The sequence below is a fragment of the Macrotis lagotis genome, chromosome 2 (assembly GCF_037893015.1).
Source record: "Macrotis lagotis isolate mMagLag1 chromosome 2, bilby.v1.9.chrom.fasta, whole genome shotgun sequence".
NCBI classification, from domain to species: domain Eukaryota; kingdom Metazoa; phylum Chordata; class Mammalia; order Peramelemorphia; family Peramelidae; genus Macrotis; species Macrotis lagotis.
The window spans coordinates 239493080-239508649 of record NC_133659.1 but is presented as its reverse complement, the minus strand read 5'-3'; the positions used below and the strand labels follow the sequence as shown (position 1 = coordinate 239508649).

General features: G+C 37.1%; 1 protein-coding gene across 4 annotated transcripts in view; it reads right to left on the bottom strand.

Annotated features, from left to right (window-relative positions):
* ZSCAN21 (zinc finger and SCAN domain containing 21) overlaps nt 1-13307 on the bottom strand; it is a 34224-nt gene extending 20917 nt beyond the window's left edge. Inside the window, exons 1-3 of one of the 4 annotated variants that reach the window (XM_074225277.1) lie at nt 13199-13307; nt 9771-10300; nt 9086-9245 (exon numbers count right to left, since the gene is read on the bottom strand). In XM_074225277.1, the coding sequence (XP_074081378.1) occupies nt 9086-9245; nt 9771-10187 (577 nt within the window). In that variant the 5' untranslated portion in view covers nt 10188-10300; nt 13199-13307. Of the gene's footprint in view, nt 1-9085; nt 9246-9770; nt 10301-12519; nt 12733-12775; nt 12865-12902; nt 13010-13198 lie in introns of those variants that run through there. The other 3 variants (XM_074225278.1, XM_074225281.1, XM_074225279.1) reach the window with 3 other exon arrangements.
* Nucleotides 13308-15570: the final 2263 nt, after the last annotated feature.

Sequence of the window (15570 nt, the reverse complement as noted above, 5' to 3'; positions counted from 1 at the left end):
CTGAAACAATAAATAGAATAGGCATATGTCAGTTCCTTGTACTGGGAGAAGATAACTAATGGACTTTGTCCTCCTCTAATTTGAAAGGTATTTAAGTTCAGCTCTATGGTACATCAACCACAATAATGAGTACATACAAATCACCACTAAAACCAAAGATCTTGGTGCAATTACAATCTCAAATTTCTGAACTTAATAAATTCAATTTAAAAAAAATAAGGAAGTCCTTAAAATGAAGACCAACAACTTCAGAGGTAAATAGTAAAAAGTTCTGACTTTTTTTTGCAAGGCAATGGGGTTAAGTGACTTGCCCAAGGTCACACAGCTAGGTAATTATTAAGTGTTTGAGGCCGGATTTGAACTCAGGTCTTCTGGACTTCAGGTGCTCTATTCACTGCATCACCTAGCTGCCCTTTGACTTTTTTTTTTACTTTTGTCATGAAACATAAAATTAAAAATTAAGAAGATAATTTTATCTTAGGGTTTTTTTCTTTGTTTGGGGGTTTTTTGGGTTTTTTTTTTAGGTTTCTGCAAGGCAAATGGGGTTAAGTGGCTTGCCCAGGGCCACATAGCTAGGTAATTATTAAGTGTCTGAGACCAGATTTGAACCCAGGTACTCCTGACTCCAGGGGCCCATGCTTTATCCACTGTGCCACCTAGCTGCCCCTATTTTATCTTAGGTTTAATAAAATTTAAGTTATAACTAGAACCATGTACATATTCTCTAAATGAGTTAATGATATATCAGGTGTTGGTTTTGAGGTGCAAGTTTTATGATATCATAATACAACATCCTTCAGGTTTGACTTTTGCAAAAGGATCACACGGGGAGGGGCTGTGGTTACAAAAACATTCAAGTGTTCATCAATTTTCCCAAATCTTTCCTATTATTCTGTTATTCAAATTAGTCTCTTCTGAAGTATTTATCGACAATCAGTAAAGAGATTTTATCCATAAAATGTTGACATAATGGATGGTGACAAAAGCAATCTGTAGGGATGTATATAAGTGAGAATTATTTTTATAATTGGTTAGTAAATTTTTTAAAAATTATGACTACTTCAAATCTCTATGAAACTTCTTAGGGAATGATGAATAGAGAAAGGCTTGAGTGAGGAAGGGCATGATTAAAGCTCCACCATACAACCTTCTGAAATTGAAAAGCCTTTGCAAGTACCCCCAGCTATTCACAGAACTGATACTAAGGAAAAAGGACGGTGGAGCCAAGGAATTGGCAGGGAGAGTAAACTGTGTTTGTAAAGGGGTATGAAAGAAAAGGAAAGGAGAGTCAAAAGGGTAAAAATGGGTAAAAGCAAGATGGACAAAGTAACAATCCTATTTTTAAAAATCCTAATCTAAGGCCTATTTTTTTGGTGAAGGTATTAATTCCCATGAGGTTTAAGACTTCAGGTCTTTTCTCCCTTGTACTTAGAAATCAAATAATTCTTTTTTAAAATTGGGGGCGGTAGAGAGGTTTAAATCTGATTATCCCAATTATTCCTTGAAACAAGAAGTGAGGGCCAGCTAGGTGGTGCAGTGGATAGAGCACCAAACCTGGAGTCAGGAAGACCTGAGTTCAAATTTGACTTCAAGACACTTAATAATTACCTAGCTGTGTGACCTTGAGCAAGTCACTTAACCCATTGTCTTGCAAAACAAACAAAAAAAGAAACAAGAAGTTAATAAAGTCACTTTGAATTCTGGTTCAAAACTAGTTATGTACGGTTGGATATCTTGGGATTAAGGAAGGAGAAATGTATGTTTTGGTGACATTGGATGGCTAAATTAGCTGAAAACAAAATTAAACTAAAACTTATTATACAATAAGAAAGCTGGAAAGCAGTTTGACAGAAATTTGGTTTAAATCAGCATCTAACAGCATAAATTACAAGCTTAAAACAGATAGAAAACCTGAATGTTAAAGGTTAAAAAAAAAGGTGATAGACCCAAATCAAAAACTTTTCATTATTGTGATTAGAATTAACTGAGGAAGAGGTGAAAAGCAATGAACAGAAAAGTTTTTTTTTTGCAAGGCAGTGGGGTTAAGTGACTTGCCCAAGGTCACACAGCTAGGTAATTATTATGTGTCTGAGACTGGATTTGAACTCAGGTCCTCCTGACTCCAGGGATGGTGCTTTATGCTCTGTCCACTGCACCACCTAGCTGACCCCTAACAGAAAGTCTAAAATAGATTACTTTTGATTATATGAAATTGAAAAGCCTTTGAAAGAATAAAAGCAGAGCAAAATCGTAACAGGATAAGGAAGGGAGGGGAAAGTTGGGGAGGATTTATAGAAGAACTTGTGCTAGTCACTGGAATAAGTGTGTTCTAAATATTATCTAATTTGATCCTCATAACTTCTGGGTGTTAGGTACTGTTAATATCACATCACCATTTTACAATTGAGAAAATTGAGGCAAACTGAGCGATTACCTTGGGGCCACAAATCTAATAAGTATCTGAGGTCAAATCTGAGCTCAGGTCTTCCTGTATTCCAGGTCTAGCACTCCTCATACTGTACAATCTAGCTATGTTAGGGTAAAAAGGGAAATTGTCAAAGTAGAAAAAAATTTCCATCAAATATTGCTGACTAGAGCTGGATAGCCAAGAAATATGACTAACACAAAAATGTAAGACCAAAAATTGTTCCCCAATAGCTAAGTGGTCAGAGGGCAGAGAAGACAAAGTTCTCAAAAGATTTGTAAACTATTAACAACATATTAAAAAACAAGACTAAATTAATAATAAGAATACAAATCAAAACAGCTCTTTAGGTTTAGGAAATCTGCACTTTTGTGGTACTAAAGAACTGGAAATAAAATAGATTAAATTATGAATATAAGATTACATAATAAATTAAGATCTGATATAAAATGAAGTAAGCAAAAACAGGAAAAGATATACACAACATGTAAATAGAAAAAATAAAAATTACAAAATCCAACTGAATACTGTATAATTACAATGATTAAATCTGTCCTTGAATGAGAAGAAAAAACATACCTCCCTGCTGCCTTTGTAAAGTATGGGTTATTACGAGTATTGAAATGTGTGAAACCTTGTATATATTGCCATACTTTACTGCAATGTTAGTTTTGCTGAGTTGCTTATTTTCCATTTCTTTCTTTTTTTTAATCTGTATTACAATAAATAGCCCTCTGGGTAAGGGAGGGAGAATAGATATATCTGGAAATGAAGGAAAAAAGTACAAAAATGAAAGTTTTTGGGGGGAAGAAAACTAATAAAGCAGGGAATAGTGTCATAGACATACATACCTATGATGATTTTTAAAAAGGGACCAAACCAGTATAGATTAAAAATAGCACAGTTATAAACTTTAAAAATAGATGAAATGGTTGGCTGGTTAAGAAACCTTTTTTTGTGGGGAAAATTCAGGAATGGGGGCTCATTTACTCAGTAACTGGAATCGCTCTTTAAGTAATCATGTGGCTCAGAGAATGTCTTCCTCACACTAGGAGACAGAAAAAGAAATTAACTAGTTACGAAATTAAAATACTGAGTATCACTAGACAAATTAAAAGCCCTGCTGGGGGGCCAGGATACTAGCTGAAAGGTGAGGTCTGAATTAACCCCCATGCTCCTACAACACCAACTAGGGTTATTGTAAACTGAAAACAATGAAGCAGACCTAGGGGAATTTGAGTTGACTTTACCACTAGGGAGCTTGGTCTGGGAACCTATGGGTCCTCTGGGTAAGGAGGATATGAAAACAGTTTTAGGACTCTGGCAAGAAAACTCTTGAGACCCATAAATTTGTTTGCTGATTGGTTTTATCTTTCTGTAGTTGGGGTTGCTAGAAATTAAAGGAATCAAATTAAAGGAACTGTTTATTTGAATGAACCCTTGAGTTCTGAGTGACCTGCCCAAGGAAATTTTAAAACACTTAAAACTGGAGTTAAGACTGCTTCTTCTTCTTTTTTTTTTTTTTTTGCAAGGCAAATGGGTTAAGTGGCTTGCCCAAGGCCACACAGCTAGGTAATTATTAAGTATCTGAGACCAGATTTGAATCCAGGTACTCCTGACTCCAGGGTTGGTGTTTTATGGACTGCGCCACCTAGCAGCCCCTGGGTTAAGGCTTCTAATAGAAATATGGCTCTTCAGATTCTCACTTCAAGTGAAGTTATTAAAAATTCAAACAAGCACTTTTTTAGGGAGAGAAGTGACTCAGGTGAGTTATTTCTACTCAAGTATAGAACTAGATAAAAATTAAGCAGAGCTTAAAAATAATGAAAGATTTATGAGAAAGGGATCAAATTATGTTTATGCATGGCATAATGGTATCTCCTATCTATCTATGTTTATTTTTTTTTAAGATTTTCTTTTTCGAGGTAAATGGGATTAAGTGGCTTGCCCAAGGCCACACAACTAGGTAATTATTAAGTGTCTGAGGCCGGATTTGAACTCAGGTACTCCTGACTCCAGGGCTGGTGCTCTTTCCACTGCGCCACCTAGCCACCCAGTATCTCCTATTTAAACAGAATTTCTGTGCTTCTTTATTATGTTTTATGTCCTCATTAATTAAAAAAAAATTATCAAACTCTCTGTGGAGTAAGTAAAAAGAGCTTTGGCTTAAGAGACAGAAAACGTGGATTCTTGTCCTAGATTAGCCATCAGCTAACTAGCTTTAGGTAAATCACAGTCTCTGAACCACAAAACAAAATCGCACTTAGAGTGCTATATTTTATACTTAAGTTATTTTGAAAAGTATAAAGTACTTTATGAATTTAAGATGATGATGATTATTGTAAACTGTGCCTAAGGAAAATCTTATCATCCAATTAATTAGAAAACAAATATACCTATTAAGTGTCAGGGACTATGATAGATTCTGGGCATACACAAACAAAAAGAAAATGCTCCCAACTCTTAAGACCCTTTTATTTGGTGAAACATGTAATAAAGTAAGTTATATATGTGTGTGTGTGTGTGTGTGGGGGGGTGTTTACTATCATTTGGAAAGAGACTGAAAGGTCTTTGAGGCAATAAACTTTGATGGAAACTAGCTATAGGGGAGTGGGGATAAAGGAGATTGAGGAGATATATATGAAGAAGATAGATCAGAGATTTCCTAACCAATTAATTAGGAAATAGTCCAGGAAAGAGGCAATAAGGACTTGAAGGAAGGTTGTGGACATGTAAGTGAAGAAAAGGGAATAGATAAAAGAGATTTAAATAAAAAAGAATTGGCATATAATTTAATATGAAGAGTAAGAGACACATAAAGCTGAGGACTATTAAATAAGCATTTATTAAGTATTTACAATGTGCTAGGCTATTTATGAAAGGTGCTGAGAACACAAAGACAAAAATGTTCTTAAGGAGGTTTCATTCTACTGAAATGACTCAGTATGCAAATATGAGCAAGTAAAAAGATAGTGGTAATCTTGACACAAATGGGAAAGTAAGGAAGATAGATGAATTGTGGGAGGGAAAATGAAGTTCTCTTTGATTTGATGTTTCTGTGGGTCATCTAAGTTTAAACTATCTAATACTAATATGAGATTCAGGGCTGCAGTTGAGGTGAAAAACTAGGGTAGGATAAGGATACTCAAGTGCATAGAGATGATAAACTGAAGCATGGAAGAAATCATAGAGAGAGAGAAAGAAAGAGGGTCTAGGGCAGAATCTGGAATATATTCAAAATTTTGGCATGGATAATGATCCAGTAATGGATGATCAGGTTAGTAGAATAGTACTATAGTACCATAAAGATCAAAAGAGAGTCATTGGGGCGGCTAGGTGGTGCAGTAGATAAAGCACCAGTCCTGGAGTCAGGAGTACCTGAGTTCAATTCCAGCCTCAGACATTTATTACCTAGCTGTGTGGCCTTGGGCAAGCCACTTTTACCTTACAAAAACCTGGGGGGGGGGGGGGGGGAGGAGAGTCATCATTAGTTCAAGACTAGAAGGGACCCTGGAAGCCTTCTGTAATTTATAGTTGAGGAAACTTAATGCCTGAGTGTGCAGGAGAAGTTAACAGTGTCAAATGCTTGTAGGGAAGACAAGAAGACTGCAAACTAGGAAAAGGTCACTGGATAGAAATACTGATGATTTTTTTGTATTTATTTTTTTATGTTACTCCTTTACTGAAATTACTGTTTCAATTAATTTCTCTGTTGGGGTTTCCTAGGTAAGCCATCATATCATCAATAAATAAAAGACAGTTTTGACTCCTTTTTTGCCTTTAATTTTCTCTTCTCTTATTACTATGGTTGACATTTCTAGAACTATGTCAAATAACAATGGGTAAATGATGCATCCTGTTTTATTCCTGTATTTATCAGGAAAAATTCTAATTGTTTCCACTGCAAATGCTAACCTTTGATTTCAGATATGTATTTTTTTTGTCTTATTAAAAAATGGTTCTTCTATACTTATGTTTTGTAAGGTTTTAATATAATTGAGTATTATATTCTAATGTAATTGTATTTGGAGTATTCTATTTTTTTATTTTTAATTTTGGACATTTTTGTTTTGTTTTTAATATATTAAATTGCCTTCCTAATGTTAAACCACATTTGTATTCTGAAGATTCAATTTGTTATTGTTCATTTAGTTGTGTCCTCATTTGAGGTTTTCTTGGCAAAGAGAGGTTTGCCATTTCCTTCTCCAGATCATTTTACAGATGAGGAAACTGGATTAAGTAACTTGCCTGGGGACACACAGCTAGTAAGTGTCTGAGACCAGGTTTGAACTCAGGAAGATAAATTCTTCTGACACCTGGTCTATCACTCTATCTACTGTGCCACCTAGCTGTCTGATATGAAGATAAATAAACTTAATTTTAAGAAATATGTTTATGTTACTATATATAGTCCGTTAACTAGAATTTTACTTCACATTTCAAATTAAAATTCAATAGTGATATTAATACATTTACCTTTCTTTCCTTTATCCCATCCTTGGTTTAGGTATGACACGTATATCATTTTCATAAAAGAATCAAAGTTTAAGAAACAGAAGGTAACTTTTGAGTCTAGTCAAACCACCTTAGTTTTACAGTTAAACAAAACAGAAGTAATGTGTGTAATTTTGTAATTTTAAGAATAAAGTTATTATTCTTTAAACATTTGTTAGAATTCACTTATAAATCAATCTAGACGTGGAAGCTTTTTCTTGGGTAGTTAGTGCTTTTATAGGTAATTTGAATTCTTTTTTTTTTCTGAAAGTGAATTAAGATTTTTATTACTTGCTTTGTTAATTTGGGTATTTGGGTTTTTTTTAGATATTTCTTGATTTTAAATTCTTAATTTTGATGGGATATAATTATGTATAATGGGTTATGAGAATCCTTTTTACTTGTTATGATTTCACCAAAGTTCTGCTATTATTTTAGTAATTTAATTTTTCTCCTTTTATTTAATAATATCTTGGAGTCAATCAGAAACATACTCTTTAAAACTTATATCCATTCAATTATAATATACTTCTCAAAGAAATAATGAACACTTTAAATAACTTGAAGGATATTAAGTGCCAACATAATACAAACAATTATGAGCCTACTTGAATTAATTTATGAATTTAATACTACACTACTCAAGTTAGCTTGGAATACTTTATAAAGTTAGACCTAAACAAAAATTTATTCAGAGGAACAGAAGATCTAGAATTTCATGAGAAACAGTGAAAAAATAGTATTTGGGGGGGTATAGCATTTTTAAACCTCAAGTTATACTATAAAGCAATATTCATTAAAATTATTTAGTACCAGCTTACAAAAAAGAAAAGATGGATGAAAACATGCTAGATAAAAAAGAATTAGAACCAATTTATTCAATAACTAGTTCAATAAACTATTTGGGAAAGAACTTCCTATTTGACCATAACTGCTAGGAAGATAAAGGCCAATCGGATTTAGTAATTAAGAAATCGCTGGAAAGTGTAATTTCAGCTAAGTGATGAGACTGGAATCTCAGTTCCAAAAGGATGAAAAGTGTAGAAATCAAAGCATTACTATCTACCAAGTAGGGAAAGGCAGTTGAAAAGTGAAAACAGCTGTGCCTCAGAGGTTGAGTCAAGATACTAGCATACAGAATCTTGCAAGCCTATTTAAGAGATGTCAGGATTTCCAAACTCCTTATACTCTCTGCAAGATAAGATAGAGCAGCCATTGTAGGACTGGGTAGCCCACTACAAGAACTAGAATATAGGGCCTGCATATGCCTAGCTTTGTAATGCTACCAAGGGAAAATAAATATATGATTTGTTAACATAGTGGAATTTAAAAAGCAATTAACAAATCTTGAATATTTGTGTTGAAGTCCTTAGATTTTTTTAAACTGTCTCCTTTTATTTATTTGTTTGTTTATTTTTTAAGTTTTTGCAAGGCAAACAGGGTTAAGTGGCTTGCCCAAGGCCACACAGCTAAGTAATTATTAAGTGTCTGAGACCGGATTTGAACCCAGGTACTACTGACTCCAAGGCCAGTGCTTTATCCACTACGCCACCTAGCCACCTTAGTCCTTAGATTTTAAATGCAAGATTCAATTTGGGTTTTTTTGCGTGAAAGATTTCACTAAGTAAATGTATCTCTTGGTGTACAACTGCATACAACCCTCAAAGTTCATTGGGATTGTTATATAAGCAATTCAGTGCATCTCCTTTAAACAATCCATTATATTCCCTCCTCCTTGAAATGATTTAACTCCCTCAACAGCATTTAGTGACATCCATACCCAATTGCTGCCTAAAATAACTTCTGGCATGTTCAGCCTTACAAGTCCTTTATTCCTGCTGAAGAGAAACTCACTGTTATCACTGCTGCTTATAAAGCATACCTTTCTTTATCTCTACATAACTCTACCCAACCTATTTCTTGTTAGGAGCTAAAATCCCATAAACAGTTTCCTTGATCAATTCCATCCTTCTGCAATTGTTTGATATATGAATATCTTGTTTTTTCAACTTGTTTTAAAAGTCCTTGAAAACGCAAAACATTTCTTATACTTTTTTTTTAAATCCCCCATGGAGCTAGGCACACATTACGCCTCAAGTACCTGTTTACCCTGCAGTTTGGCAAAATAATCCACCCTTCCCTCTCTTTAGATGAATCCCTTCTCACCAATCTTTTGGAGAGGGTGTGGTTCCACAGATTCACACGTCAACTGAGTCTCCATAGGTTGAACCTGAATACTTGGTGACTTCTTCAATGTCACTGGAGCTGGGAAAAGGGGAGTCACCCCTTCCCAGAGTAATGCTTGTTCTTGTGTATGTGCTGAGACCTGGAAACAATTAGGTGAGGTTGAGCTTAGCTTAATCAATTAAGCTACTTCATTAAGTACTTAGATGTGTGAGACACTATACCAAGTAATGAGGATATAATTATAAAAGTAAGAGAGGAGACAACAAATGCAGAAACATACACACACACACACACACACACACACACACATACATACATATATATATATTAATGAATATATACAGAATCCATTCTAAATAAAATAAAGTGGTTTTGGGAGGACTAAGAAAGGCTTCTGGGAAAAAAGTGGCAAAACCATTTGGGAAACTAGTTAAAAACATGAAAAAGGATCTCAGGGAACAGTTCCAGAGATAAAAAGGCACTAGAAAAAGAAACCAGTTGTATTCAATCAACAATATTAAGGAACAGAAAAGATGAACATTTTCTTAGTTTTAAAATGTTTTAAACTCAGCAATTCTGTTCCAAATTCCATGCCCATAATCCCTTGTTACCTTTTAAGAATCTGCAGCCCCAGTCTCCTATGACCCAGAAGCATTCTCCCTACCTGCTGTCCTGGTTCATCCAATTCTCTCTCTAAATCTTCCAGTAGCATCACTACCTCCTCACCACTTTCTGGATGTCGTTCCTGCAACCAGATCTGGAGTTCCTCTGGCAGGATACTCAGGAACTGCTCCAGCACCAGCAGTTCCAAGATTTCCTCCTTAGTGTGCATCTCTGGCCTCAGCCACTCACAACAGAGTGTGCGCAATCGGCTCAGAGCCTCTCGGGGTCCAGGTGTCTCCTGATAGCACAGTTGCCTGAAGCGCTGCCGCCAGATCTCTTGGTTGGGATGACTGTTACTTTGCTGACTAGATTCCTGCTCCCAGGTGGGATCATCTTCCACTTTGATTATTATAGGTCCATCCTGATCCTGTAGAGCCTGGGGAGAAAGGATGGCAGTCTCTTTGGATTCTGCAGTCATCACGTAGGTTTACAGAGTGGTCTCTCTCCAGAAAGGATCTGTGCTGCTACTTTCAAATCCCAATTGTCTTTTAGACACCTATTGATTCCTGATGAGTTTCTCTTCCTGTTATTCTTTAAGAAAAAGAAATAGTTATTACTGAAGAGTAGCTGACATTTATATAGTGTATAACCCTCCTCCCTCCAATCTTTTACACATAAAAATACATAATGTCACTTGAGCCTCAAAAACAATTCTGTGAGGTTAGACTAGACTCTTTCAAGTAGTCTAAAACAGATTACAATTGAGACTATTTCCTTCTTACACCTGGAACTTAAGCTTCTCTTAAAGGTTCCAAGACTGACCAAGCTTTTCTGGCAATTTTATCTCATTGCTGACTCATGTCTTGATGTTCACCAAAACCCTTATGTATTTTGCAGCAGAACTGCTGTCTAGCTAAAAATCAAATTCTTGAATTTAAATATAAGATTTGATATGAATTTTTATCTTCTTAATTTTCTAGTCTGTCAGTCTTTCTGTATCCTGTCATACAAAATCTGCTATCCTACTTATTTTTTATTTATTTATAAAGCAAAGGAACCATAGTTGCATATTGTATGCATTTTTTTCTTCAAAAGCTCTCTGCTTTGCAAGCCAGAAACAAAAATTTCACTTGCCTCACCCATTTTAGGACTCTTGATAATCTGGTCCAATTGTTACCTGATCAAGAATCAACCATAATTGGTCCTATAGTGTTCATTAAGCACATGACCTCCTCTTTTGGCAGTCAGTTCATTTCATCTCATCAGATCCCATGAGTTCAATGATCATTTCTAAGCAAATGATTCCCAGATCTAGTCTCTTTTTTGAGCTATAATTCCACATTGCCAACCATCTACTGTCATCTTGAACTGGAAGTCTTACAGGCATAGTCCAAAACAGATTTTATCCTCTTTACTGAAAAACCTTCCCCCTTTTTCCTGATATCTCTCTCTCTCTCTCTCTTTTTTTTTTTTAGGATTTTGCAAGGCAATGGGGTTAAGTGGCTTGCCCAAGGCCACACAGCTAGGTAATTATTAAGTGTCTGAGACTGGATTTGAACCCAGGTACTCCTGACTCCAAGGCTGGTGCTTTATATCCACTATGCCACCTAGCCGCCCCTCTGATATCTCTCTTACTGTTGAGTACTCTACCTAAGATCTTATAATCTCAATGTCATCCTCAATTTCTTGCTTTCATTCACCCTCAAATAATAGCATGAACTTTCTGGAAGCCCTTCTCCAGACATCTGATTTACCAATTATTTTTCTAAAATATATATCCATAACTGAACACAAAGTACATCCAAAGTTGTCTGACTAGGACAGATTACAACTGAGACTATTTCCTCCTTATACCTGGAAGTTATGCCTCTCTTAAAAGTTCCAAGACTGTCCAGGCTTTTCTGGTAGTTATATCACCCTGTTGACTCATCTCCAATGAAGAGGAAATTAAAGTAATAATTCAAAGCTATTTTGCCCAACTGTATGACAATAAGTCTGACAATCTATGTGAAATGGATGAATACTTTAAAAAATAAAAATTGTCCAGATTAGCAGAAGAGGAAATAAAATACTTAAATTTTAGAAAAAGAAATTAACAAGTCCTCAATAAACTCCCTAAGAAAAAATCTCCAGGGTCAGATTTACAAATGAATTCTACAAGCATCTAAATAACAATTCCAATTCTTCATAAACTATTTGAAAAAATAGGCAAAGAAGTAGTCCTGACAAATTTCTTCATAAATCTGAAAGAGTCAAAACAGAGAAAGAAAATTATAACCAATTTCCCTAATGAATACCGATGGAAAATTTTAAATAAAATTTAAAGGGATTACAGCAATTTCTCACCAGGATGGTATAACTACCACCAGGTGGAACTCCTGTAATATCCTTCTAGCCTGTCTCCCAGTATTGTCTTTCCCCACTCAGCTATCAAGATGAATTTTCTAAAGGGAAAGTCACCCACATCACCCCCCTCCCCAAATTTATCATGTACTGCTACAGTGGCTCTAAGATGAACTCTAAATTCTTATTTGCATTTCAAACTTTCATAATTTGGTCCTCTCCTACCTTTCCCGTCTTCTTACACTTTAGCTCTCTCTAAGCACAGATGGATATAGCTACCCTGACCTACTTGCTTTTCCTCTTCTGTTAGGCCACTCCATTCATTTCTCTCCAAGACTGCACTGGCTGCCCCAGGCTTGGAACGTTTTCCCTCCTCATTTCCACCTCCTGACTTTCCCTGGCTTCAAGGCTCGGGTCATATCCCACTCTCCAAAGGATGCCTATGCAATTCCCCCAGCTGCTGGTACCTTCCCCTCCTTCATCTACAAAGCGTGTTTCTGACAAGTGTACCCCTCCGTAAGCTCCTTGGGGGAGGCCGTCCTTTGTATCTCTGGAGCTTGACCCCAACCTGGAACAAATAAGTCTAGTAAGGAACTGCAGACTGGCCACTACTCAAGGGTCTTCCTGCCTGGAATTCTTCCTCTCTCAACTATCGGGGTAAGTTTTCTAAAGGGAAGATTTTGTTTATCACCCCATCTTGCGCTAGTGCGCCCTGTTACCTACTTCGCTGATCGAATATACCGTATGCTATAAAGTGTGACAAATGGTAATAAAAAGAGGCAAGGGGCCTAAAGACAAAGAGAGACGAGCGGCCTTAGTCGGCCCCTTAGTGATGTGGGACCTGGCTTACGTCACTTCCTCTCCCTGGGCCTTAGTTTCCTCAGCTGTAAGGCGAGCTTTCCCTGAAGCAGGCCCGCGGGGCGTCCGCGCCTTGGCCCGGGCCCCGGCGATGCCCGCTCGCCAGCGGGGCGGGCTGGGGGGCCACACGCCGCTCCCCATTTCCCCGCCCAGCCTCGCTCTCTGCTCTCGCGGGAAAGGAAGAAGAGGAGGCGGCCCTTCCCTCCAAGCCGCCGCGGCCCAGTCTGGGAGACGGCCGGGGCTCGGACCTCACCCCCACTCCCCCGGTCGGGACCTGCGGCCACTCACCAGTCCCGAACCGACCTCTCCAGAGTCCTAGAGAACAGAACAAAGCCGCGTTCCCAGCACCGGAAGTTCGGGACGAGAGGTTTCCCTCCCCGGGGCGTGAGGCGGGGAGACTCGCCGCCCTCTAGGACGGCCGGAGGACCGACTCCGCATCTCTATGGTGCCGCCCCTGGCCCGCCGCCGGGGCTTGCTCTAAGCGTGGTTGGCATGTGCCCTTTATTTCAGGACCTTTTAACGTGGAGTCCGTGGGGTTGAATTTCAACTTAATTTTAAAGCACTTGTTTGAACTTACATTTATGATCACTCTCATGATTTTTTAAAGCTCTGAAACAGACATAATCCCGAGGAAGAAATGACTCCCAAAGCATGCCTCCCGGTTGTTAAATCCATTACATTTCTGGTGGGAGATGGGTGCTATGAATCACCGTTTATCACTGTTTTAATCAGAAATCTAAAGTAGGTTTTTCAAAATAGTTTTTCTCTTTAACGTAGTTTTGTTGTGTAAATTGTCCCCCAATTTCTGCTTCATTCTTCATCACAAAAAAGATATGGTTTTTTTTAAGGTTTTTGCAAGGCAAATGGGGTTAAGAGGCTTGCCCAAGGCCACACAGCTATGTAATGATTAAGTGTCTGAGACCGGATTTGAACCCAGGTACTCCTGACTCCAAGGCCGGTGCTCTATCCACTGCGCCACCTAGCTGCCCCTAGATAAAAGATATCTTCCCAGTTTCTTAGAAAATATCCATTTCATCATTTATTATGGCATGATAATATTCCATTACATTCCTATACAAAGATTTGTTTAGCTATTGCCACGATAGCTTGGGAAACACTTTATTTCCAGTTTTTAGCTACTATGAAAAAAATGCTTTAAATATTTTTGTACATCGGTATCGTTTCCTTTTTCTCTGAATTCTTCTGAGGTTTAGAGCTAGTAGAGGTATAACTAAGTCAAAGGGTATGGATAGTTTAACTTTGTGAGCATAATCTCAAATTGCTTTCGAGATAAATTCAACCCCCAGTTCCACCAGTAATGTATTAATAGGCCTACATTCCCACAGTCACTTCAACAATTATCATTTTAGTGGAACCTGAAAATTGCCATAAATTGCATTTCACTAATTATTAACGATTTGGAACATTTTTTAAAATAGTTATTGACAGCTAGGATGTCTTCTTTTGAAAAATAGCTTATTATTGTTCTTTGACCATTTACCCTAATGGGGTAACTGGGTGGCACAGTGGTTAAAGCACCAACTCTGAAGTCATGGACCAGAGTTCAAATCAGTACATGGGCAGTTATCCTTGCCCTGGAGGAGAAAGTGATGTCATCATCTTTGTATGTGGGATAAATTTACCCTAAAAGAAATTCTCAGAGACTGGGTCTATGCAAAACAAAGTTTTATTTTTTTACTCTCTCTCTAGGGAGAACACACTCAAGTCAGAGAGCCACACTAAAAGCACAGCAAGTTTGGATTTTAAAGAGTTCCCCCTCCCCTCCTCCCTAACTCTTCTCCCCTTTAGCCCATTGACTGAGCTTTTGGGGGTACAATCTATTCACTGAAATTTACCCCAGCAACAGACACAAAGAAACAATGAAACGTTTTCATAATACTTTTCCCACCAGACAATGAAGTAATTTAAGTAATTATCTCAACTAAAATGAATGGTCAGAATGTCCTCCCAGTTTGCAAAAAATAGTCATCATAAAGCAGGTGCTCTGGAAAACAAGTTTCTTAACCCTGAGAGGATTTCACCGGGAACTTTCCCCACACATTTGAAAAAGGACAAATATCATCTAATAGGAAATGTCTTAGTCTTAAGTGTGTTCAGTCCTGGTCAACTCTTTGTGACCTCCTTTGATGTTTTCTTGGCAAAGATACTGGTGTGGTTTCCTCTATCTCATTTTATAGATGAGGACACTGAGGCAAAAAGAGTGAGGTGATTTGCCTGATATCACACAGTACTCAGGCTGGATTTGAACAATTTGATTTTTTCTTCTCTTCAACTCCACCCTCACAGAATCTCTAATTTCCTTCAAGATGCACCTTAAGGATTATCTTTGACATGAATCTTTTCCTGATTCTCTCAACTGCTAGGGTCATCTCCTTCCCTTTGGCTAACTACTTTGAATTTAGTCTCCTTATTTGTTCTGTGTATATATATATATATATATATATATATATATATATATATATATATTTATATGTGTACATGTTCTTTTTCCATTAACATGTAAGCTTGTCAAATTCTAAATGTCTAATTCTTTGTTTTTATATTTTAATCCTTAGCACAGCGCCTGACATACAATAATAAATGCAGCATGGTAGTCTTTAACAAAGTGGTGCTAATAAACAAGTAGTTTAATAATAGAT